At 42.0% G+C, this 25,034-nt stretch overlaps 1 protein-coding gene across 2 annotated transcripts in view; it reads left to right on the top strand.

Annotated features, from left to right (window-relative positions):
- Nucleotides 1–2,799: 2,799 nt before the first annotated feature.
- prkd2 (protein kinase D2) overlaps nucleotides 2,800–25,034 on the top strand; it is a 43,874-nt gene continuing 21,639 nt past the window's right edge. For both annotated transcript variants that reach the window (XM_049576558.1, XM_049576557.1), the window contains exon 1: nucleotides 2,800–3,846. In XM_049576558.1, coding sequence (XP_049432515.1) covers nucleotides 3,520–3,846 — 327 coding nt within the window. In that variant the 5' untranslated portion in view covers nucleotides 2,800–3,519. The remainder of the gene's footprint in view (nucleotides 3,847–25,034) is intronic.

The following is a 25,034-nucleotide window of genomic DNA, read 5'->3' as shown; positions in this document are numbered from 1 at the left end:
CCAGACTATCACAGGGCTGACACATAGAGGCAGACAACCATTCACACTCACATTCACACCTACGGACAATTTGGAGTCACCAATTAACCTGCATGTCTTTGGACTGTGGGAGGTAGGTGGAGTACCTTGAGAAAACCCAGGCTGACACAGGGAGTTCGAACCCCCCTCTATCTAGAGCCAGCATTTGGTTTGTCCGTTCTGGGCTACTTTAGAAACAACATGGTGGACTCTGTAGGAGAAGACCTGCTCTGTATGTAGATATAAAAGACTCATTCAAACAATATTTATTATTTTCAGGTGTTTATACACTAATGAAAACATACTTATTATATTTCATCTCTGCTGATATATCCCCCTAAATCTTGCATACTGGAACTATATGGTTAAAATCATGTCACACTACCCATAACACGATTTGATAGCATCTCTCATTGGACCCTCCATGCTTGGTAACACCGACATTATTCACATCCCCGTAAAGAGGTAAGTCTCAAGCCCAAGCCAAGATAACTTTGATGGCATCATCAGGATCATTTCTCAGGCGTATAAAAGGTCCATCATGGGAACAGAAGACAAGCATGTGTAGCCAAAAAATCGGACTCAAGTATTTCCCTATGGCTTTCAGCCACATCTCACAACGAAAGGAGTTTACTCAGTTGTTGTAAGCCAAAGATCATCTCTGTCTGAAAGGAATTTGGTGCTTTGAATAATCATGTTTGATGTGATTTTGCTACAATAAAGTTTGATTACCTTTTCAAAACTCCTAAAACACTACTCCAAAATCTATGACCATACAAATATTGTTCATTTGACTTTTTTTTTCTGTCAAATGACTTTTTCCAAAGTCAAGAATTAATTTTCACACCCAACATCCTCTTGCTGTTTTCATGGGCTGAGTAGTCTGAGTCTGAGTCTGAGTCTTCATGATGAGTAAACTAGTGATGAGTAAATAGATGTGGTTCCCCTTTAAAGGTCCAGTGTGTAGGATTTAGTGGCATCTACCAGTGAGGATGCAGAACTGAAACTTCTCTTTTACGGCAAGTTTGTGGAGCTACAGTAGCAGACACGAAATGACTATCTAGACTGAGCAAGTGTTTGGTTTGTCCATTCTGGGCTTCTGTAGAACAACATGGTGGAGTCTCATATGAATGGCTCATTCTAAGGTAATGAAAATACAACAACTCTTAATTTAAGGTGATTGTAAACTAATGAAAACATAGCTGTGAATATTATGTACCATTTCTGCCAATAGATACGTTTTTTGCTCTAACTCATCATTATGAAGTCAATATTGATTGGTTGATTTAATGGCTATAGAATAATGACAGCATTAGCATTCAGATTGGTTTCCTATGAGCCTCACCGTCACAATCTGCTGGGAAACTGAAAGCTGGATTTACGGCACAAAGGGAGCGCGTCAACCACTGAGCATTTAAAAGAGGGAATGGATAGCACTTTTGTTTCCCTTGGTAGCTATTGGCAGCTATCCCCAGTTACCAAAGAGTATCAGACCTTTGCAGTCACTACCCACAGTAGTAGAAATGGCAGACTGTGGAACCACTGAAGTAACTGCAGAGAAACAAAATGCAGAGTGTCCTGTGTTGTTGGTAGTTGTTGGGTTCTGAGTAAAATGGAAAGCAATCTGTCTGTCTTTGGGACAGCTGTGCCAATAATCCACTTAGAAACACTAGAGGAGAGCTGAAGAGTTGTCTGTTTCCACTTTTTTCTTCACCACATTATAAAATCTTCAAAAATGCTGTATAATATAAGCACCTGGGGAAATAAGATTTGTAAAAACATGCTGTGACATCATCACACTACTCATGATTGTGTTCGTTTTACCTCTGGTTATATTGCTTGTTCATTTTATGAGACCAAATCTCCAGCAAGAGTACCCCTATGGCCCCATCTCTGCCTTAAAATGACTTATCCAGTACCCATCTGTAACAAACATCGCCCTCTTGTGGTCCAAAGCAGAATCCAAACACACATTATTGGCAGCTGCTGAGTTATAGATGTCTCCTGTCACATCAGCAGATTGCAGTTGCCTGTGGTTAATTACTTTAATGAATTTGAAATTGAAAAATAGCTGCACAGAGAGAGGGATGATGTGATGGCCTTGGGAGGAGGTGAGATGATGAACTTAATGTGGTTAGAGAGTTTCAGCATTGCAATCCAGGGAGGTGTTCATGTGCAAGGTAATAAGTCAGTATTTTCATCTGCGTGCTCTCAATGAAAGAAAAGATTGATGGTGTAGAGTCACAGTCATGTTGATGATTGCAGTAACTCAGCATGTTTTCTAAGCATATGGTATATCCCGGTGTGTGCAAAGTACCACCCTCTTTACCATGAAAGTTCCCCATTTTACTGTCAACTTTGCACAAATCAACTCTGCAGTAGGTGTGGCCCCATTCTGCAGTCTGGCAGAGGTGTATCTGCTAAAACTGCAAAGAGAAAAGGTGTTACAAAGGAAAAAATAAGTCAGGATACAGAGTTTCGTGCAGTAAAGGGGAAGATGAGACAGACATGGGAGGGTTTTTGAGTGTGGAGCTGCCCCCTCAGGCAGTGTAAGAAGATCTTTGCTGGCCTGGACTCAGGAAGGGAGCAAACAAGACCAATAACCCCAAAGTAAGGAAGGGAGAGAGAAAGAGGAAAAGGGAGGAGGGAGAAGCCTGGGAGAAGGGAGTCAAAGGGCGGGACTGTCTGAGAGGTTATTGGCTTCAGGCTGTGTCAGTCATTTCACTTCCTCCTTGGCTGAGGCAAGAACACAGATGAGAGGGCAGGAGGGAGGGGGAGAGGGAGGTACCCTCAGACAGCTCTCTCTCTCTCTCTCTTTCTCTCTCTCTGTGCTTTTTCACAAAAAAGACTGAAGTGGGGCTGAAACTGAAACAGGGCAAGTACTCGTAAAAGGAGTGCAGCCTCTTGCTCTCCTTCATTCTCACAGTTTCCTGTTTAAGGAGGCCATTTTGTAACTCAGCCTGGAGAAGAGGCACAACAAAGTTTGGCATTGTTTTTGTTTTCTCTCTCCCACGGCCGGGGAGTTTCTCAATCGAGTTTGGACTTTCTCCCCTGCAGAGCAACTTCTTTGGAAGGCAGAGGTGAAGGAGGGAAGAAGGTGGAGGAGGGCAAAGCAGCACGAGAGAAGTTTTCTCCCACTCAGTGTGTCTTTCTTTTATGAGCCTCTCACAAACATTGCTCATGCTTGTCATGCCGAGACAATAACAGGAGTCTGAAGACGACAGAGCACAAAAGAAGTGGCAGGAGGGAAGACAAAAACACAACTTCCTGGATAAGGATTTCTTCCTTGATCCACTGGGAGGGGGTGGACACAGGACACAGAGGAACCGGGATTCTCTGCTCAGTGTATGTGTGTCCATGTGTCAGTGTGTGGACCCCTATCTCCTCCGCTGAGACAGTTTGAATGAGTGTGGGTTTTCTGACAACTCTAGACTGCACTTGGGTGTGTGTTTCTGAGCGTGTATGTTGAGAGCTTCAGGCAGCTAACAGACAGAACTCTGAATGGCTAATGCTAGCCCTTGCATGTCTTCAGGGGCCATGGCCCAGGTTTTCTTTCCTCCCGGGGGCTCCTCGCCACCAGGCTCGGCTGTGATACAGCAGGGGACCCCCATATCCATGCCCTCTATGCCCACTCAGGGTGGTTTTCCCATGATGGACCTGACACCAGTGCAGGGTCCAGGTGGGGTTGTGATACCCTCACTGCCTCCCACTCCAGCCGGGGTGTCCTTCATCATCCAGATTGGCCTAACTAGAGAATCTGTCCTGATGCCCCAGAGTGCGGACCTGGCCTATGTGAAACAGATGGCCTGCTCCATTGTTGACACCAAGGTAAGACATGTGTGTGTTTCTCTGGGGTGAGGGTTCATATGTGTAAACTGGGAAGGGTGGCATGTCAGGTAAAGCTGATTTCTCCAGGTGGAAAGCTGTTTATCGACAAGGCTCTCGTGCCACACTTTCATATTTGTTCTCAAGCAGTTTGACAGTTTGGGTTCTTATTTTTTCTCTTTTACTCTGTTTTTGTGTCTCAGTCTTACACAAAAACCTTTATTTACACTCTCATATTCTCATAGGTAAACGACACGGTTCAAGCATGCAAGCAGGCAAAGTCTTTGAATGGACAGCTGTGACAGACTCTGAGAATATGTACAAAATGTCACAATTTTACTCCACTCTAATTACTGCAATTAGCATTTTTCCCCCCTTCACACACAGTAGGAAGAGAACACAGTGTTCAATTAGGCTTTGTTATGTCACATCCAGCACTGCAGACTAGCAGAGGGATGTTTGATTGGCTTAGCGTTGGAGACAGTTTGATCTGGCTCCATTCATGCATGGGCCAACACATCTGCTGTACATGAAACAGGAAATGTAGGTCAATAATTGCAGCAATTAACGTGACTTATTTCACCGTATAGCATGTCTCAACATGCAGTTAAACAAAAAGAAGTCAATATCTAATTGCTCAGGAGCGTAGTAACTTCATTTCCCATCGGTTAAACGACTAAATGTGAAGCTAGTTACGGGACAGGATGCTTCTTTCTATCAGAAGACAAAATAATGCCTATGATCTTTCTTTGAGATGGTCAAAAGTCCCTTTCACTTCTGCTTAGTGCAACATCAGAGGTTTTGCATTTCATGCCCAAAGAGCTGATCACATTAGGCCAATTTTAGTCACTTTGGTGAGCACCTCACTGAATTGTGCCTTTTTTGTTGCCATCACTGATCACATTTAAGTCATAGCTTTGTACTTCCCACATCTGTTAAACTTGCTGAAGGACAAGACCATAATTAAGGTCTTGTTTTTTATGCTTTCCAAACAATTTGAACAATGAAATCAGCCCCTTCACTGTGTTTTACATTACTAGTTCACAGTTTAAAACACGAGGAGGGCGTTCGTTTTTCTGCACAAGCAGCTGAGACTTTAACGTGAGGTCGATCAAGTAAAAGACCTATGGGAATAACAACTTCAAACACATGATCTTCTTCACTAAACTGAAAAAGAAAACTTCAAAACAAACGTTGGGGAGGGGGGGAGAAGTAGTGACATCCTCTTTGCAACAGGAAGCTGTGAGTGTTATGGGAAATATGGTCTTCACAGTATTTGAGAACCACCAACACAAAGTCATTCAACTATGTAGGGTAGCAAATTTTCACTATATATAGAGTAGAAAACACACACAGGGAATAACATTATCCTACATTGGTGTTGCAGTTTGAGAAGGCCATTAGTTCTCATACACCAGTGAGGCTGGTAGGTGTTTAGCAGATTTCCACAGCCTGCTCAGAGCAGCTTTGTAAAACTCCCCACATTCGCAAATCTTCCAGGAAACACTGGTGGCTGTCTCCAGCCAGCTTACCCTCTCTGCTAATCTGTTGCTGTGCACAGCAGTCTTTGTTTTCCCCTCTCATATACTGTAAGTGGTTCTCTGTCATGCACTTTAATTTCATGAGCTGATGCAGCTGTACTGTGCATCTGATGCTGGATGGCTGACATCAGTAGCTGTAGTGTGGCGTGCTCCCAGCTGTGTTTCCATATGATTTGAGCATCTATGGTTGGAACAAGAGGTGTCGCTTACCATAATCAAAATGTAAACAGCAGCTGCATGTCCGTGCCAGTCCACTTCACATGAGGCTTCATCTTCTTCTCTTCCTCTTTTTGTGTTTCTCTGACAAATTCAAACCCTTCTGTGCAATGTTGTTTTGAGTTTTCATTCAGCAAGGCTTTTATGGCTTTATTTTACTTTGCCTTGCTTTTCCAGGGCTGGCAGAGTATTCAAAATTCTTCCTTGCATGGTTTTCAGCTCGGGCCACAAAATGTCCAGATAAAGATTTGTGTTACCCAGCCAGTTACCTCTGTGACTCAACAAAACCTGCAGCTGCTTCACAGTAGAGCTGCAACGATTAGTCGACTAATCAGTGACTAATCGACTGTTGAAATCATCGATGACTAATTTAGTAGTCGACTAATCGGTATGAGTGATTTTTCATAGAAAAGTACAATAAAAGTACCCCAAAATACTCTTACTGCAGCTTCTTACGTTCAAATATTGGCAGCTTTACACACTCTCCCATGACATGACAGTGAACTAAAACCCTTTGGTGTGAGTACGAAACAAGATGACACAATTTGGGGGTTTGGGAGAGACAGACTGACATTTTTCAATATTTTAACACATTTTTCGATAAAATGATTAGTCGACTAATCAAAGAAATAATCAACAGAATAATGACAATGAAAATAATTGTTAGTTGCAGCCCTACTTCATAGTAAATGTTATATGTTGCATAAGGTGTTTACATTTACATTTTGTTGTACATTAGAAACACATTGGATCCAAACACGATTGGAAAGCTTAATAAAAGCCATGTGACACTGCTGCTGGGCGGCTTTTTGTAGGTCATCATGCTCAACCAACAAGAGCTAAGGTGCCTCTACATTTAGATTTCGAATCCCTTTAATACTTTGTATTCTTTGTTGATCAGTTTAAAGACATACAAGAAAGAAATTGACGTCATCACACCTCTGGAATAACAATGGTGAAACAGCTTCCATCCATGACTAATCAGAGCAGCAACCCCTATGTCACAACATGCTTAAACCAATTGGTTAACTGTGATTTTAATACAACATGGATTAGGGTGTCCCCGCTTTAGCCCTGCTTGCAAGTATGTAAATAGCACAAATCGCACATTTTGAATGTATAATGAAGCTTGGGATGATGCAGTACGATTTGTGTGTGTGTGTGTGTGTTTGGGTAACTCCACACAAGGAGCGACGTGTTGCTGTGAGGAAAAGAGTCAGATGCAAGGAAGGAAGTAGAGGGGTCAGTCTGACATGCTGTAAGGTCGCACTAAGGGTAATTAATAAACAACCTAGGCAGCGGTACAGCTGAGAATGATGGTCACAAACCCACTGAACTTCCAACATGGTAACACCCATCTAGACTTAACATTTTCTGTGTTTTTAGACACAGAAAGGAATGTTGATTCGTCTGCAGAATTCTATATATACATTGGGTACCAGTTTGTGGTTCTCGCTCCACAGCATCTAATTTAGAAAAAAGTCTACCTCGTCAGCAAAAGAAGAGAAATAAACTTTCTTTTATGGTTTGGTTCTTCCACACTTCTTCCTCTTCAGCATCTTTAGTCTCACTGTCCCAGCCACAGGCCAGTCAATACTCTGATCCCAATATGTGACTGAATTATGGGAAAATGTGTATAAATTATGCACGAAACATCTAAAATATATTTAAATTTGATTGAAAGGTGCAGCCTTATAACGAACAAGCTATACATAGGAGTATTTTTCTCAGTATAAACATTAGGGATGGGAGTCACCAGAGTCTCCATGATACGTTATTACTGCGATTTTAAATGTGTTGGCGATATGCTATAGTATTGCGATTTATTACATGTTTTCAACTGCAATTAATGAGCCCAAAGGAAAACTTTGTCAACATCTTTTTTATTGAATAAGATAAAGTTTTCGGTCTGTTCATCTCACCTCAGTCATTTTTTGCAGCAAAACTTTATGTGGTGGACTATTATATTATTCAAGAAGGCTTCCTAAAGTTTAACTTGAAGTTGTAGTATTAAAAATTTATGTAATAAAAAAACCAAAACATTACTTGGCACCATGTGACGATACGATATTGCCTCACAAAAATATCACGATACTGTGCTTATCGATTTTTTTCCCCCCACCCCTAATAAACATTGTACACTTTTGATAAAGCTGAAACGGGATGATGAAGTATGTGATACTATGAGACCTTGTAAAATAAGCTGAGTTTCCCCCGACTTGAAAGATATATACAGTATATGAAAGGGAGCTGAGTTATTTGAATGTACATGAGTTGATTTAGTGACTAATAACTCACAGATGTATTTAGGCATTAAGCTTGAAGTGTTTATTTGCCTAATTTGCACCTCCCTTGGTTTGACTAATAGTGATGGGTGAGGCCTGTTGTGAGATAACTGCACTACAGATCAGTTTGAGTCATTCTGTGCAAGGTTTGTATGTTCTTCTTGTGTTTCCTCCCATCCCAAAGGATATGAAAGATAGAAATGAAGATACTCTTGCTTGTGATGTTGACATCAGCCAACGATAACTGTCCACGACTCCTAAATGGTAATGATGGGTCAAATGTAGAGCATGAATTTCCCCACTGGGATTAATTGAAGTTTAGTTTCTCTAATGTCTGTTGTTCAAAACTTCAGTATAATGGCTGGTGTTTCATTCTCCCTTGTAGTGTACAGTTCAGAGATGTCTTTGTTGAGTATGGTCCAGAGGGAAGAAGTGATCATGTCCAGAGCCATTTCTATTCCTTGTCCATCCCTGAGTTATTTTGAAAATCAAGCAAGAGAAAAAAAGCTTTCATTCCTCTAAACACAAACACACTCAGAGCGTGATCTTTCTCAAGCCCTGTAGAGCAGTCACACACACTCTCGGCAATCCCCAAAATCCCCTGGATACAGAATTCCTGCCCTGCTCAGAGCTACAGCTTTAGGTGGGAGATTTGGACAATTGACGGCTTGTCCTGGTCAGGCTAACTAAGTGTGACACATGAGTTGGACTGTGTGTGCACGCATGAATGCCTGCTTTTTTTGTGTTTAGGGGGGTACTGAAGGCAGTTTGGTACCCCACACCCCTGCCCACGGTCATCTCTCCCATCCCAGAAAGGGTGAGTCACCGATTCTGTTTATTCACAGGCTCCCTCCTTGTGTTCCATTGACACGTTTTTCCATTCACTTCTCTGTGGAGGAGCACGCACTCCCCTGGCCTCAACACCAACCCGGAGTTAAAGGCGACCTATTATGCTTTTCTTTATTTTCTGTCATAGCCTATATATAATGCTACAATGTTGGATGTCCATATTAAACGTGACCAAAGTTTTAAACAACAAGATAAACATGTGTAGAGGTAACAATCTAAGGTTTCCAACCGTTCTGAATACTCTGTTTTTAGTGGGGGGTTTTTGTCTTCTTTTGAGACAAGGTGACTGATTTCTTTATATGGTAATTTACTCCAGACACACTGCCACAAGTGTTTACATTACATAGCCTACACTGCTACATGTAGCAACATGCTAACACTAGGGAAACCTGTCATCTTGGTTGCCTGTTGTTGTTAATTTCTCCCAGATTTTGGATCATTTTCTCTCTGGAACATATTCGATTGTGTTTAGGAGCTTTTATTGGTGATTTTTCACATAAGAAAGTGCCACTACTCTGTTACGGCCATTCCAATAGAGGCTGACCGATCAGAGCAGTGGGGCTGACAGAGACAGATGCTAAAACAGTATGTTTCAGACAGCAGGTGAATACAAGTATTTCAGTATGAACCAAATGCAGTGTTTTTGACCTTTTAAAGTACATAAACATGTCCCAGTAGAAATGAAAATACATGTTTGAACCTTAAAATGAGTATTATAGGGCCCCTTTAACGCCCATCCTATAGCTCTTGTCTTCAGATCTGAGCATTAAGCCCAGTCTCTCAGGCCCAAAATCAAAACCCACCTTTAGTCACAAACACTATCTACACTCTATACTTCCCATACCCTCTTAAAACCTAGCTTGGCTGTATACCTGGCATTAGTGCTTGCCAAAATCCCATTTAGCCAGCTTACCTCCAGCTGCCCAAACCCCCTCCTCCTCCTGATGGAACAAGAACTAATGGTGTGGCCTGGAAACCAGAGGTCTGTCTCCATTCAACCGTGATGCAGCTCCGATGTGTTTGCTCTTTTGCTGGACAGGCCTCACTGACCCCCTTCTTTTTTCCCGTAGCTAATTCCTTTCCACATTTTACCTTGCAATCGGCAATGTTCTTATTCTGTCACTTGCGTTTTTATGTTACACCTAATGGTTTTTTATATTCTGTGAGGTGTTTCCTGAAAAAAAAAATCTGAATAGTTTTTTTCTACAACTATGATAATGTTGGAAAAAGTCAGATGGGTCTCCTTATCCTGCCTTATCGTTCTCCCTTTTCCTCTCCATTCTCTTTCCTTTCCATATCCTCCTCTCCTCTTTGCGACTTGGGATAAAAGCTACTGACATTATTTATCTCTCACTGTCTTTGGAACTGCCTCCGACTATTCGTTCTCTCGTGCCTTTCCCTCTCCAGATCCTGTACTTCCTCTCCTTATCTGCTCATCTCCAGCCCCCTCTGCCTGCCTTATCGTCAACTTCCTCTTACGCTCTGTGTCCTCTTCCTCCACGCATCCCACCTCCCATTCATTCACTTTCCTCTCTTTGCACTCGTCCACCCACTGCCACTGCCCTTCCTGTCAGCCTCACCTTTTAAGTAGGTTGTTTGTCCTTTTGAACACACGTCAAGTAAATATGGTAAAAGTCACACTCTTGCCTGGTCGTACAGGGCATGACGATACAGGTTTGGAGGACGTATACTTTCTATTATATGATGAGTCAAAAAATCCAGTACTCCCACCTCACCTCAGCCAGAATTAATCATGTTTTCCGGTGAATATTAGACATTGGTGACGGGTTAAGCTAGGCGTTGCAGTTTAAAACACAAGGAGCTACAGATCAGTACAGTTAACATATTGTGTGGTGAGGTTTGGCTTTGTATTCCCCCCTTTGCCTAGTTTGCCAAAAGGTGTGTCGTCTCAAAAGCCTCTACGCTTCCAACACTAACAAGTTGTCGTATTCCGTCATTAATGAGATGCATGGCAAGCTGCGCTGATGTCAGTGGGTGTGTTACAATGTATGTGTGTCACCGTGTGAACGCAAGTGAGAACCTGCTGAGTCCTGTCAGTGCTCACTGTGGTCACATTACTGGATTGTTAAACATGTCTGCAGACTAATCTGTGATGACACATTTAACAGGCAGCGAGCTGTGTCGAATCCAGCAGTGGATGGGCATGGAGCACAGCACACCACTGAGAATTCATTTGTATTGTAGAAATTTGCTGAACATTCAGTCTTTCATAATAGATGTCTGTTTAGCGATGCCGTTTAGTGCTGTGACGTGATAAACTTGCACCTCAGTTTTCATTCTTTCTTTATAATGGAACAAGAAACGCACTGATTAAACAGTTGTAAGCAGGACCAAAGTTTCTTTTGTTCTGTAGTTAGATGGTTATAACACAAAGGAATCACAGCAACTACACACACACACACACACACACACACACACAGCTGTGGCTGAGAGCCCCTGCCCTGGCCATTGTTCCCACCTCCGTTTTGGAAGGGTCTGTTTCTTTATCTCTTTCCCTGGAGAAGCAGTTTGGCGCTGGGAATGGGATCATATACACCACCTCCTGTTTACCTCACTCTCTTGCACATGTATGCCACCCACACACATACACACATGCACACACACTTTGTAAAGTAACGTAACAGTTGGCCCTGATTTTCCAGATAAAGGCTCAGTGTGACAGACAAGGTCGTATTGTTTGTATGAAATCGGCACAGTTCCGCGTTCAGCGCCGCTGCTGTAGGTGAGGACTGACTTAATTTGGTCTGAATTACAACCTACAGCTACACTTTCGTCCACTGTACTGATCGAATGTCATGGGGGGGGTTTGTCTTGCTACTTGGTTTATTAAAAAGCCTCCTGTATGCGTCTGAGCTACTGGGCAAATACACTCTGCTTATCTGCCCAAACCTTTGTTGATCAATGAATAAATGCCAGTTAATTAGCAAGAGACAGGCAGGTGGACACACAAGTGAGAGAACAAACCACACCTTTACCTGCATGACATCTGATGATTGAGTGAAGATTACACAGCCGCTGACTGACCAAACGCAGCAGCTTTGGTTAAACGCTACAAACCTCACAGAGGCTTTATCTGCTAAAACCTTACAGCTGTAAGGGAAAACATGTCTATTTTTAAAAAAAAGGGTAGACCCACAGCAGCGTGTATCAGTTCTGCTTACCCCTCTCTCACTGTGTGTGTGTGTCTTTGCTACATTTGCATGGTAGCGGAACAGCTTTGCATGACTGACCGTGCCTGCTGTCCCCTGGCTGTTAGCGGCAAGCTGCAGGGTAGGCTTTGTATGCACGAGGACATTTGATTAGTCAAAGCACACACTGCTGGTCGGAGCCTTGTGACAGGGATGTGTATCAGCTGGAGAGTCAGATGGAGAATGTGGGATGATGGGTGGAGATTTGAGGGGTTTGAATCTTGCTTGAATCAGCTGAGATTGTGATCCTAGAGTAAACATTTATGAGAAGGCACAAAATCAAATCTGAAGCCCTGGACAGGGTATTAAAGGATGATTTTATTTCTACTGGTGACACTGTACTCACCAAGTTAATGCTAAAAACTGGGGCCACAGCAACCTCTCTCAAAAAGAAGTCTGATGGAGAAAGACACCATCATTGTACATGTTTTAAACAAACTCCTTGTTTGGTCAAACTTATGTGGAAGAGAAAAAGGTTAGCAGTAAACATCACTCCAACTGACCACTATAAACACATTCAATATCACAGTTTAGAGACTAACTTCCTGTTCACTATTAACCTTTTCCTCAGCCATACTGAGAGTCTAAGAACCCTACTTTAACTGCAAAAGCGCACAAGTGCAAAGTGCATTTTGGTTCATTATTTGTATTTGTTTTAATTAGATTAATTTGTTCAGTAATGGTTGAAATGTACATTAGAAGAAGTTGATGTAGCTGTTTACATGACTGCACTAATCCAGGGCTACTTCCGTTTTATTGCATGAGATCCCTCTGTAACAGCCGGGTGTCATTTGCATGTGATTTAATCAATGAATGGTTGTGCAGTGACACAGGACTCTGACAGGTTGTGTTCACTACAGATTGTAAAACCCTTAGAGGCAAATTAGTGATTTTGGGCTACATCAAACGTCAGCCTCCAGGGCTGAAAAATGACGCCAACATGGAAGTGCCAAAAACTGCAGTTCCCTAAATGGCCACTTGAGGCTGGCTCCAAACGCAAGTAAATTTCAATATTGTTATGTTAAAATGCCCAACTTTACAACAGAAATAAACATTTACAGCCTAGTACAAAAAACAGTTTTGGTCTCTATAGATAATTCTCCCTTCTTGACAACTGTATGAGGGATGTATTTTTTATATAACTCACCTGCTTACATTTAATCAAGGCTTAAGTTATACATGATCAAGGCCGAGCAGCTTTGAGTGACAGGCTGTCTGCTGATAGTGTCCAAGGCTTCTCAGTCAGATCTGCCCCTCGCTCCTCCTCAGCTCCAGCCTCTCGCCCAAATATGGTCACCTTTGGCTCCAAAAAACAAAGATGGCAACAGCCAAAATGGCGAACTTGAGGCTTTAAAACAGGAGTCCACAAGCCAATGGTTGGCATCATTGTGGGTACAGCCATTATTCTTACAGTCTATGGGCTAGATAGGCTACATAGAATTAATTTGAATTGACCTTTGACCTTATGTACTTGCCATAGTTTTGTGGCCTATGCAGTGCACACAGTTTTCCTGTGTAATGAGGTTTGGCTACAGGCATTTTGGATTGGTCAACTCTTGGTTTTATATTCACATTGACCTTATGTGACTACGCCAATGCTTTAGTCAACTTGTCTTGTAATCTGAAGTGTCTTGATTCCGTTGTTTTGATGTCATTGTGTCAATCAATTATTTGTTAGAGTACAATGTTTTCATACCCAGCAGAAATGATGTCCAAAACTAATAAAATGAGACCCAAGATGTAATAAAGCAGAATTGTCCTTTAAGGCCTCCCTGAGTTTTTTTGGCATTTGTGTGTTTCTAGGGCCCATTCGGCCTCTCGGACTCCCACATTCCTTCTCTTGTTCTTAGCAAAAGAGACCTTATGATACTAATCTGGCGATTAGCATCTGTAAAAACGGTTTTGTGCTGTAATCCAATTGGGAGCTGCAGAGCAGAGCTGAGCGGCATTTGGTGGCATGTGGAGAGTTTGTACCAGCCAGTTGGAGAGAATTTCTTCTCATGTCAGGGAAACAGCACAACACAGGGTTCTTTTAGAGAAGGGGGGGCACTGGACACACACACATACATACACACACACACACACTTTCATGACACAGGAAGAGACTGAAGTTAGTAAGGCCTGTCTTGATATTTATTGCCACTGCAATAGCTGAAAACTGAGGGGCCTATAAGGGACCTTTGTAAGTGTCACACTTTTGATTCTTTAGCCTCACTTAGTGACGTTTAAAGGATCCTGATTTTAGTATAGATGATAATAGAAGGCAGTACGTCCATGAGAGGCAGACAGTGAAGCACAGTAAGATATCTTGCACGATCCACAATGTCATAGAAAAGAAGAGCTGCATCGCTACAGGGCATGAAACTATTTGCTGCTATACCGTCAGGTGTGTGTGTATGTGTGAGTGTGCCTTGGGAAGACCGCAGACAGTGGGCTCAGTGTGAAGGTTAACAGGGTGGGTTGGGTTGGTCTGGGGCACTGGTGTGACGTGCATAGTGCAGCGTGTGTTAGTGTTGCCCTGACGTGTGTATGTCTGCATGCAGGGGACGCTCAGTTATGAGGGGAAATGGGCAAAACCACAGTCTTACCTCAGTAGATAAACACATGACATCAATATTGAAGACTGGTCAGTGGAAGAAGCAACTGGAAAATAATGACAGGCCCTTTATTTGTGAAAAGGGAGTTGTTTTTTCCCATAATGATTTAAATTTCACATTAAACAGTGATCACAAGTCCATTATGTACAAAATAAAAAAGACTTTTCAAACACAGCCTACACTCTCAACCCTGCTTCTTGCCTTACAGCATTAGTCACACATTTTGGAAAATACTTTTGTTTTTTGCTGTCTTGCCAAGAGTTAGACGAGAAGATAAACATCGCTCACATTTGTCCATTAAATATGAAGCTAGAGCCAGAAGACACATAGCTTAGCTTATCTTAGATTAGCTTATTTTAGCACACAGACCAGAAACAGGGAGAAAATCTAGCCTGGCTCTGTTGAATGGTAACACAATCCATCTGCTAACACCTCTAAAGCTCATAAATGAACACTCTCTAACTCTGCCAGAGAGCAAAGAAGCATATTTTCCAAATTGTGGAACGATTGCTTTAATGCTCAGTTATGTAGATGTGGTTGCAGTTGTGCAGAATACTAAAAAGATGTTGGCTGTAGTATTTGTGCAGAGCGAAGCATGAGATGCTTTAGTAGATTTACAATCACAATTTCAAGAGAAGCGTGGTTTGGTAAGAGCTGAGACGCCAACAACTCAGCTCCATAAATGTAGCCACACGTTTGTCATATGACTGGAGTTCAGTGTGTAGAGCCTGTAGCGTTCTCTTCTCCCCCCTTTTCTTTCAATTAGGATCTAAAGCCGTGCCACACATGGGAGAGAGGGACGAGTACAAAGAGGGGGAGAAAGACCAGCATGTGGAGAGGAGAGTGGAGCAGGCATAAAGGAAAAGGGGATGACTCAGAGTGCAGTTATGTGCCTATTGTGGGCCTCAGCGTGCAGCGCTAAGTGTTTGTGTGTCCATGGCACACATTGGCGCATGGACAATGTGCTTCTCATGGCCCAGTGTGGTGTGTGGTATTTTTCTATGGTCACTCTTGAGAACTCCTTAAGGTAGATGTGTCAGTCTGTCAAAAAGGATAGATGAGAGCAAAGAGCAGATCAGTAAGGTGACACATGGCAAACCAATCACTGGAATAAATGCTCTGTACATTTCTGCAAACCACAGATAAGTTGAACCTTTATGTTTCTTTACATTTCAATTTTCAGTTTTATGCACTACAACACTGTGGTTAACGTGTGATTAGGCTTAAGAACAAACATCACTTGGTTAAGGTCAGGAAACCATCACATTGTGGCTTAAAATACCTAGTATGGTTGCCACAAACACTGCTGGAAATGTGTCACTAAAAAATACCTGATTTTTCATAACAGATATGGTGAGAAATGTTCTGACTTGTCGCCTTCCACCATTCCCTCCTCCTGATGAGATAAACATCTCATACACATGTAGTCTGACTTAGAATGACTTTAGAAATGTCGATATGATTCACATGAAATGTACAAGTGTAACATCTGTGGTTTGTAGGAACATACAATGCCAACATTTTATTCTGGAGACGACTTGTAATGTGTAATTGTAGGGAGATGTCACCACAGGACTCAGAAGCACCTGTGTTTACAGTCGTCATTCTCAGTTTATATTATTATCGCTCATTTGATTTTTGTTGTTGGCGTGTCATTTGATCTGACGGCACCATTACCACTATAGGGACTTTTTCTGCTGTCAGGTCACAGATGCTTCAACGGTGAATAGATCGTCATGGGTTAATTTATGATCAGTCATGTAGAGAAGTGAGAATGCTTCTCTTTCCTCATATTTCAGTATGATTGTCACTGCTGATGAAAACAATAATTTCTGTCAGTTCTGCAGCGACAGTATATTAATTGAGGTATAACTGGCTGTCTGTGAAATTGATCTTAAATTTCCTTGGAAAGGTTCCTTGCTTCACTAAGAACAGTGTGTGTAATTATCTGCATTGAGAAGCTGCACTTAAAGGTCTTTCCGCTTAGCTACAGTAGTTGAGTTGGTGAAGTGATGAAGAGAACATGTGATGGAAATGAATGATGGAAAATATTTTTTGGAATACATTATGATAATGAGCGATGATCTGCTTTCACTTCTTCTATTATATCCTGTGTTGTAGGTTCACTATGTGGTGCTGTAGCACTCCACCAGCAAATACACCACACAGTAGACCTATATTACAAATTAAACACGTAACTAATACTAAGTACGTGCCATTATGTTGCACATTGGAAGGCAGTAATGTTATCATAGAACATATTATATTAGAGGTAGTGGAAACACAGTTTGATTGGACATTGTATGCTATTGTTTGGGGAAAAAAAGATGAATGCATATAATCTAAAGGGATGTTAGAAAGGTTTTAGTCCAAATGTACAAATGTTTTTCGAAAAGTCAAAAAACTGTGAAAACCAATCTGATTCCATACTGTTGGAGAAACAGTAGCCCCTTTTACACTGCCAGATTTTCTGTGAATGTTGGGCCGTTTTGCCGGCAAGCTGCGAGCGTTTAGACACACAGAGCCGGACTGGCGAGTTGATCCAAGGTGCCCAATTTTCCGCCTCGTAGGGTAGTCATATTGGCGGAACCCTTTTATTTTAAACAGACCAAGGCGGCCTTCCGCGATGGGAGGGGCTGTTGAAGACTTGTGGGAGGAGCTGTTGATGACGCAGCACATGTGACCCACTGGCAGTGGATAAACAGCAAACAGCTGATAGCAGGAATTAGCGAGCAGCTAGTAGCAAGTTTGTCCTTGCAAACGAAGAGGCCATTAACCGTCAGATGACGGGGACGGTGAACGACGGGCCGACTTACGAGAGATTCGCCGAAGGACTGACCAGCCGCGGCTTCCCTCCCACGTCACTGTTTACGTCACACGCTGAGCTACACGTTTTGTTACTTGCTCACGCCCCCCATTGCCCCGAAAAAGGGGCATTCTGTATAAACAAAAGTAGGCAGGCAGATTTTGCTGCACTCCCTGATTTTGTTTTTATAATGCCAGTGCTGAAAAAAGACTGATTGGGCTTTCCTGCAAATTTGCACAATTCCTTTTTAAAAAGGGCTAGTGAAGAATAGAATAGAAACTTTATTGTCTGAACCAAATGGTACCAGAAATTCCTCTTTGACAGGGCTCAACATAACATTTGCACGTGCAAGACATTACAGACATAAAAGGACCTAAGAATCTAAAAAAATACACAGGATGGAAAATCAACAACACACATCGATACATTAAAGAAAAGGACCAGCGGCATTAGCAAACCATTACTGGGGCACTGAAATTCCTCTACTGTTGAGGGCTGTTATTGCATTTGGAATGAATGATTTTTTATAGATTGTTTTTCCTGCCTGATGGGAGGAGACTGAATGAATGATGGAGGGGATGAGAGGGTTCCTCTGTAATCAGGGTGGCCTTCTTGATAACAGAGCGCTCATACAGATGGGACAGTGGGGTTTGTGGTGAACCGATTATTTTGCTGGCTTGATCTGTGGCACAACAAGACACAATACAAGTGGCATGCATTCACAGTACTTTGCCTTGTTTTCAATGCAAATCATCAAGTATTTTCTAGAATCAGGGTGCTCCAAGGGGCCTAGGGTGTTGTAAATGTAATTGCAATGTTACTAGTTCTAGTCTGACCTGGGCTCTTTGTTGCATGTCATCCCCCGTCTCTCCTCATTTCCTGTCACCAGGTAGGTATAGCTGTGTGACTAGAGCAGCTATGTGACCCGCGCACTAGCTACATGAGTCGCCCACTATACCGATCAGCCCTGTTCGGCCTTGGTCTGGAAGTGGAAGCGGCTATGAAGTGTTATGCTAAAAGAGAAGTCGTGCAGACACAGGTGCAGACCTAGTAGGTTGTTGACTGTAGTGCTAGTAGGTTGTTGACTGTAGTCTTTGCAGTGTGTTCAAGTGCAACTTCTTGGCTGAGACACAGGCAACGTGAGGCGACTCAACAGTTGATCTTCTTGCCAATACAGTAGTTCTTTGACAACAGTGTGGTGAGTCTGGGCCTTAAAACACACCCAGTATTTCTTCTAGAATCAGGTTTGGTTCTATTTAGATTAACAGAATAATTTGCCTTACTTTAAAAACATTTATAATGTTGTTTAACTGATTTCTGGAACAATGGAAATTGCCATTCAAACCAACCAATAATTATAAAATGGTGCCTTAAAAATAAGGCTTGATCTGACCATAATTTCAGCATAAAAAGTGATGTTTTGGAAACAGTTGTTTTATCCAAATGGGTTTTTCAACCTAATGACATAAACTGAATATAATGTAAAGTTTCTGTAAAGTTCTTAAGAGACAAGCTTGCTGTTGAATCACAAAGAAGTTGGATAAAGTAGTTTCAGCATCAGCACTCTTCTTTGTTGCTCATTTTGTTTCCATCCATCCCTATTTTCCTCTTTACTCGTCACTCAAACTCGCCGTCTCGTCTGTCATGAAGGCCTGTTTTCTGTCTCTCCCTCTTGTCATGAATCAGTGACTTGTTCACTGCACAGAGTGGACTGAATCCAAGGTTCCTATCAGCTTACCTGCTCAGGAGCAAGCCAAGGAAAGACAGAGAGGTGGAGGAGGATGGGTGGGGTCTGATGGAGACAGGAGCTGCTACCAACAAAGGCTGCTTCAGAATAGCAGTGCGTGTCTCCTTTATCCCCAGACCCCTCTCTCATGCCTGGTCACGGCTCTCATGTTACCTCCCCGTCCTCCTTGATGCTTGAAGCAGAATGAGACGCTTTGTCCTTGCGCTCCTGCTAGAGTCTAAGCCTCTTCCACTTACCCGCTGCACACACACACACACACACACACACACACACACACACTGTAAAAGGCTCTTTATGTCTGTCTTTTCAATGAACTTTGTCTATTTCTATTAACTCTATGGTTAGTCTCTCTCTGTCTTGACCTGTTCTTTTCATGCACGCTGTTTTTAAAATATTTTTGCAGGAAACATATAAAATTTGTTTTATTGCAGTGCGTGCATGTGTGTGTGTGTCATGTGCTTAAGGGTTTTTTCCACTGTGAAATTATTAGGCATGCATGTTTGTGAGTTTTGTGTAGGAATCCATTTATGTGTGCATGTTAATGTCATCACTGTTGCATTTTTGTGTTGTTTTGTGTATTGCACCCTGACTGTTTGTGTGTCTCTGGGTCTCGTGAAGTTTTTTTTTTTGTTTTGTTTTTTTGCATTTTGTGTGTTTGTGTGTATGTGTTTTCCACTCCCCCCTCCAGTCTCGCAGGTTTACACAGTTATCTCTGGTATGTAGAAACTAGCAGGTCAGGAATGTAAACCTGATTATGTTTCTGCACACGCAAACACACACACACACACACACACACACACACACACACATACAAAGAAAACATGAGTCAGGGGAAAACCACAGTGTACAGTACTGTGCAGAATTAGTCATGCTAATTATTAAGAAAATTAAACTTAATACCTTCACCTTTACTTTGTCTCTCTGCCATGCTTACACGAGGAAAGCCATTAGACTTTGACCATGTAGACTGGGCAAAAAAAGACACACACCTGCATTTTCTTTTTGAGACCCCAAATTTTAGCCTCTTCTAATAAATAAAACTGCCTTTGCACCCCCAGTGGATGTCCCATTGGTTTACACTTTTAAAACATCCATTCCAGGTTTCTTGTCCTTCCCTAGTATCAGGTTTCAACAGGAAACACATTAGATCCAGGAAGAAAGAAGCTTGTGGCTTTTAATGTCTCATTGCAAAGATCATGATTGTACCGAATGGATTCTCATTATCGCCTGTGATAAACTACATCCTGCTGCTGCACAAGCCCTCAAGTCACTTTGAACTTCTTGCCACCATTAACTGTAAAAACAGTGGATGTAGCTATTGTGTTGAAATCCATTGGTTTGTGGACTGCTGTTTTGAAGACTTGAGTTCAGCATTATGGCTGTTGGCATGTTGGTATTTTGGAGCAAGAAGTGATCATATTTGGGCAAGAGGCTGGCACTGTGGAGGAGCAAGGGTTGGATCGCACAGAGAAGCCAAGGACAATGTTGGCAGCCAATCTGTCACTAGAAACCTTAATTATGTATAACTTTAAGCCTTAATAAAATGTAAATGGGAGAATATTAAAAAGAATCACCCCCTGTACGGCTGTGATGAAGAAGGAAATTAGCTGTAGAGACTTGTAACAGGCTGTAAACATGTTTATTTCTGCTGCCTTTAACATGGAAGTCTATGGGGATTGACTCCCTTTTGGTGCCTGCCTCAAGTGGCCATTCAAAGAACTGCAATTTTTGACACGTCCGCGTTGGCTTCATTTTTCAGCCCTGAAGGTTGCTGCTTCCTTGCCATGTGTTTGTAGTCACACAGGTACTTTCTGTCACATGCAGTTATTTATGTGTAAGTGTGTATACATCTACGTGAGGAGTATTGACAGTGATGAACAGACAAAGGAAATAGGAAGGCTCAGATCCATCCTTAATCCACACTCAAGTGAGTGAACAAGTTATGGTTTGTGACATCATGAGGGCATGGGTAATTGCACTACGTCTCGTAGCTTTTCAGCTGTCCTTCCTTGTGTACACACTTTTCTGTGTTGATTCATCGTCATTGCGTTTTCCTTCTTTGTGTCTGCCAAGCCCAGCACTTAGCTGACGTCATGGATATCACCCAACCGCCTGTGCTCCTGGCACAGAGCTGTCACTCACTGCTGTGATTTCATGTGTGGTGATCTAAAGAGTGTTTTATGAATAAAAATATATTTTAAAAAATTGTAAGGCCAACAGGTCATGTTCTTTTATTGTTTCCTTAAAGCCAGCGTGAGCACAGACTACAGGTGACTGAAAGGACAGGGAGGGCAGGGATGGCTTTCATTTTTGTCGTCTGCTCCATATCTTCGTCAGCATGTGACCTCATTGGGGTTAAAAATAGAACGTCCGGATCTGTGACACGTTTGTTCTATCGCTAACACTGTCAGCACAAAAGGAAAAATTCCTGCGTTACGCCAAGTTGTTGTCAGGAGCTAATGAGGGCAGATCGTTGACGTCTTTACATGCCCATTGCCACGGCAACCCCTCATTAAACACCTCATCACTTGCAGAGAGGTGGGGTGGTTCTTTCTGAGTCCCGTGCCTGACATGTTAACAAGGATAGAGGGAGTTATGGTCCAACAATCAGGGGCTTTGTCTTCAGGAGAAGGATGAAAATAGATGCAGAAATACACACACACACACACACACACACACACACACACAGAGTAAAGTGCAGGTGCATTACAATCCTCCAGCATGATCACAGAGAATACGAGTGTGTATGCATACACGTGTGCAGGAGGTTGTATGATTTGTTACACAGTAAGACGTGGATGTTTAAACAATGTCTGTTGTTTGAAGGGATGCAGCGTGTTTCCTCTTGACTATAAAATGGCTGGATCAGGTTCCTGTTGTGATAACCAGCTTCTGTTGCAGAAACACATCAGCGTGTAGGACCATGTAAGGCTATAGAGGTCACACTGTTTACAGAGCTGAGCCTGCAGTGTCACACACAGCATGTGTTGTATCTTGGCCATGCAGATTCTCAGTTGTTCATCATGTGTTGTCATCACTGCCGTTTGACCTCAGTGATTCTGCAGAGCTGCAGAGTCTCTGTACTGTAGTGCGCTGTGTAAACACAAATCCAGCTTCTGTCACTGTGTCATCTCAGTCCCCCAGTTGTTCTTTACTGCACTATTAAAAATGAAAGCAACCACTGCGAAGAACACTTTAAGTGCACAATATTTTTATTCCATTTCAGTCTTTACTTCAACTTGTTGCAGGGACATAAAATTGACAGTTTAGTTAATGTTCCCTGAAGGTGGCTGTTCACTGTACTTTCAGTGCCATTTTACTCTACCATGTTATTGTAGCAAGATGTGAAACCTTAAGTTCCTTATATATTCACTGATCAGAAAAATAAACTGAATTAACATAATAGCTGATATTGCTGGGGTTTTTTTGTTTTACTTTTTTATATTTTCGTGTTTGATACAGAGCGCGTGTAAATGGACTGCACTTGTATAGCACCTTTCTAGTCTTACCACTAGTGCTTTTTACACTACGAGTCACATTCACACACTGGTGGCCAAGGCTACCATACAAGGTGCCACCTGCTACACAGCTTTAACACTCTTACAAACCGATGGAACAGCCATTCGGAGCAATTTGGGGTTCAGTATCTTGCTCAACGATACTTCCAGTGATCGACTTGCAGATCTTCCGATTTGTGGACGACCCACTCTACCTCTGAGCCACGGTCGTCCCTCTGTGTGTGAAAACATTCTCAATTAAAGTGGCAATGATTATTTTCAGAATATTTTATTTTGTTTATATTGTATTAATAACGTTAAAGTTAAATTATCCATTTTGACAGAAGTGAAGAAAGTCGTTGTGGGAAACAAACACTCATTAGGTGAAAGAATGGGTATAGACAGTTCCACTGAAGTAAATGGAGGTCCCCTCTTTGATAGATGTTGCTCAGGAATGCAAGTCGCCTCTCGGCAATTTCTTTAAAAATGTATAAAAAGCACCTTTGCAATAGAATAATGGGAAATGACCTCAAAAGTAAATCTTCCATTTTTGTTTTTTCAAAATGACCAGAAAGAGAGGTCCACACTTGGTGGGGCTACAGTGACAGTCCACTGTTGGTAATGTAGGTGTGTAAGTGTGTGTTTGTGTGTGACTGTGGTAACTACCTTATATTTATCATGCTTACTCTTCCTCCTCAGACTGACATTGTATGCTTATAGGTATATTACTTTACACCTTTGAAGTGCTATAAACCACATTCTCAAGGCTGCAGTTTCCTGTGTTGTGGAGGTAACGGATACTAACAATACTTGTAGTATTACTTGTGCTAGTCAATATAATACCAAAAAATGACTGGTAATCATGCTACTGGCACTTAGTAAATAAGTATAAATGTTCTTATACTGTGAATTGTACCGATGTATAAAAGTATAGCAGTGGAGTAGAAGCCTCGTGGCCCGAGGCAACCAGAAAAGGACTTTCTTTGACCTTGTGAAGTTTCCCTTTATGTGGGGAAAAACATATCAAAGAAACCAACAACAACTCCTAATAGCTGACAGAGCACTTAATAGACGATAAGTTACGCCCCAAGTGTCATGCACTTTATGTAAATTCCCAGTGTTACAGTAAAAGTTGCTTTCATTCGAGCCATTTGCATCCTTTCATGAAGTAAAACTAAGGACCAAAAACACCCTTTAGGGTTGCATAAGAATCATTCCATCAGTCAGTCATTCAACAAGTGACTATCTAAATTTGTTGCATGTCTAAAAGAAGGAGCTTGACTAGATGGCACCGAAGCTTTTGCATCAATCTGATCATGTGCGAGTGCTTGCGTGTTTTGTGCGGCTTGGTGGTCGAAGGTGGCTCTTGCTGAGCTGCTGGAGGGGAAGTGATGGGGAGGATGAAAAGCAGAAGCGAGCGGCTTTCTCAGCAGGACATAAAAGTCTTTGTGTTCTTCACACATGCAGCGTCTTTATATAAAGAGGGTCTATATTTAGAAGCTCTACACTTCAGCCGTTTGACAAGCCCTCAAGGTCGAACTGAAATGGCCTCAGCTGGACATCGATGCTGGTGCTTGTGTAGTAAGCATCAGCTTGTTGGAGGTGACGCTAAACTGTTGCTGAACTGTTGAGAAAAACTGTTGCTGCTCCTTTTCTCATGTCCTTTTAGTTAAATCTCTAATGTTGTGTCTTGTTATAAAACCATCAATCATTTATTAATTTCTCAGAGAGGTTATTAATATTCCTGTACACCGTGCATATAGCAGCACAAACATACAGCATAGTTAACTGGAAGAGGAAGGAGAAATTAGGTCATCATTTCATACTCTACAGGTTCCAGTTTGTCTGCACTTCAGGCAAAAGATCTCAATAGCTACCTCTGTACTTGTGACCTGCATCATATGACCAGAGGTGGTCAAAGAGAGAATAAACCAACAGAAAAAGAGCTCACAGGAGAGGAAGTGGCAGCCAGCACTGTGGCATCATGTGTGTGTGTGTGTGTCATGTGCGTGTTTGAATACAATGTTTTTGAGCTCAAATTTCACTTACAAAAGCCTTGTTCCATGACATCACGCTGATATGATGAGAAAGGTGTTTTTGTGTTTGTAGCGTACACAGAGGGACATCACTTGTTTTCTCTGATCCTTTTGTGTGACTGTGTGTTTTTAATAATGACTGAGTAATGTTTGACCTTATCGACGTGAACAAGTGACAGTTGTCATTGCTTAGGGCGATGATGACGAGAGATCCAGCATCAGCTGTGTATTTCTGTAGTTAGTTTATAGCGTTCGTGCTCCAATATGAACAGCTTGGACTAGTTCCTGTTAACCCCATCAGTCCCAATGTACCACCTACTATATTGCACATGAACTGAATGGATAAGGATTAGGATTAAGGGAGATATATTGGCAGAAATGGAATGAAATATATCTTTAGTGTATAAC

Source organism: Epinephelus fuscoguttatus, linkage group LG5 (assembly GCF_011397635.1).
Source record: "Epinephelus fuscoguttatus linkage group LG5, E.fuscoguttatus.final_Chr_v1".
Classification (NCBI taxonomy): Eukaryota; Metazoa; Chordata; class Actinopteri; order Perciformes; family Serranidae; genus Epinephelus; species Epinephelus fuscoguttatus.
The sequence above is the reverse complement of the archived record's forward strand: the minus strand, read 5'-3'. Positions and strand labels throughout refer to the sequence as shown.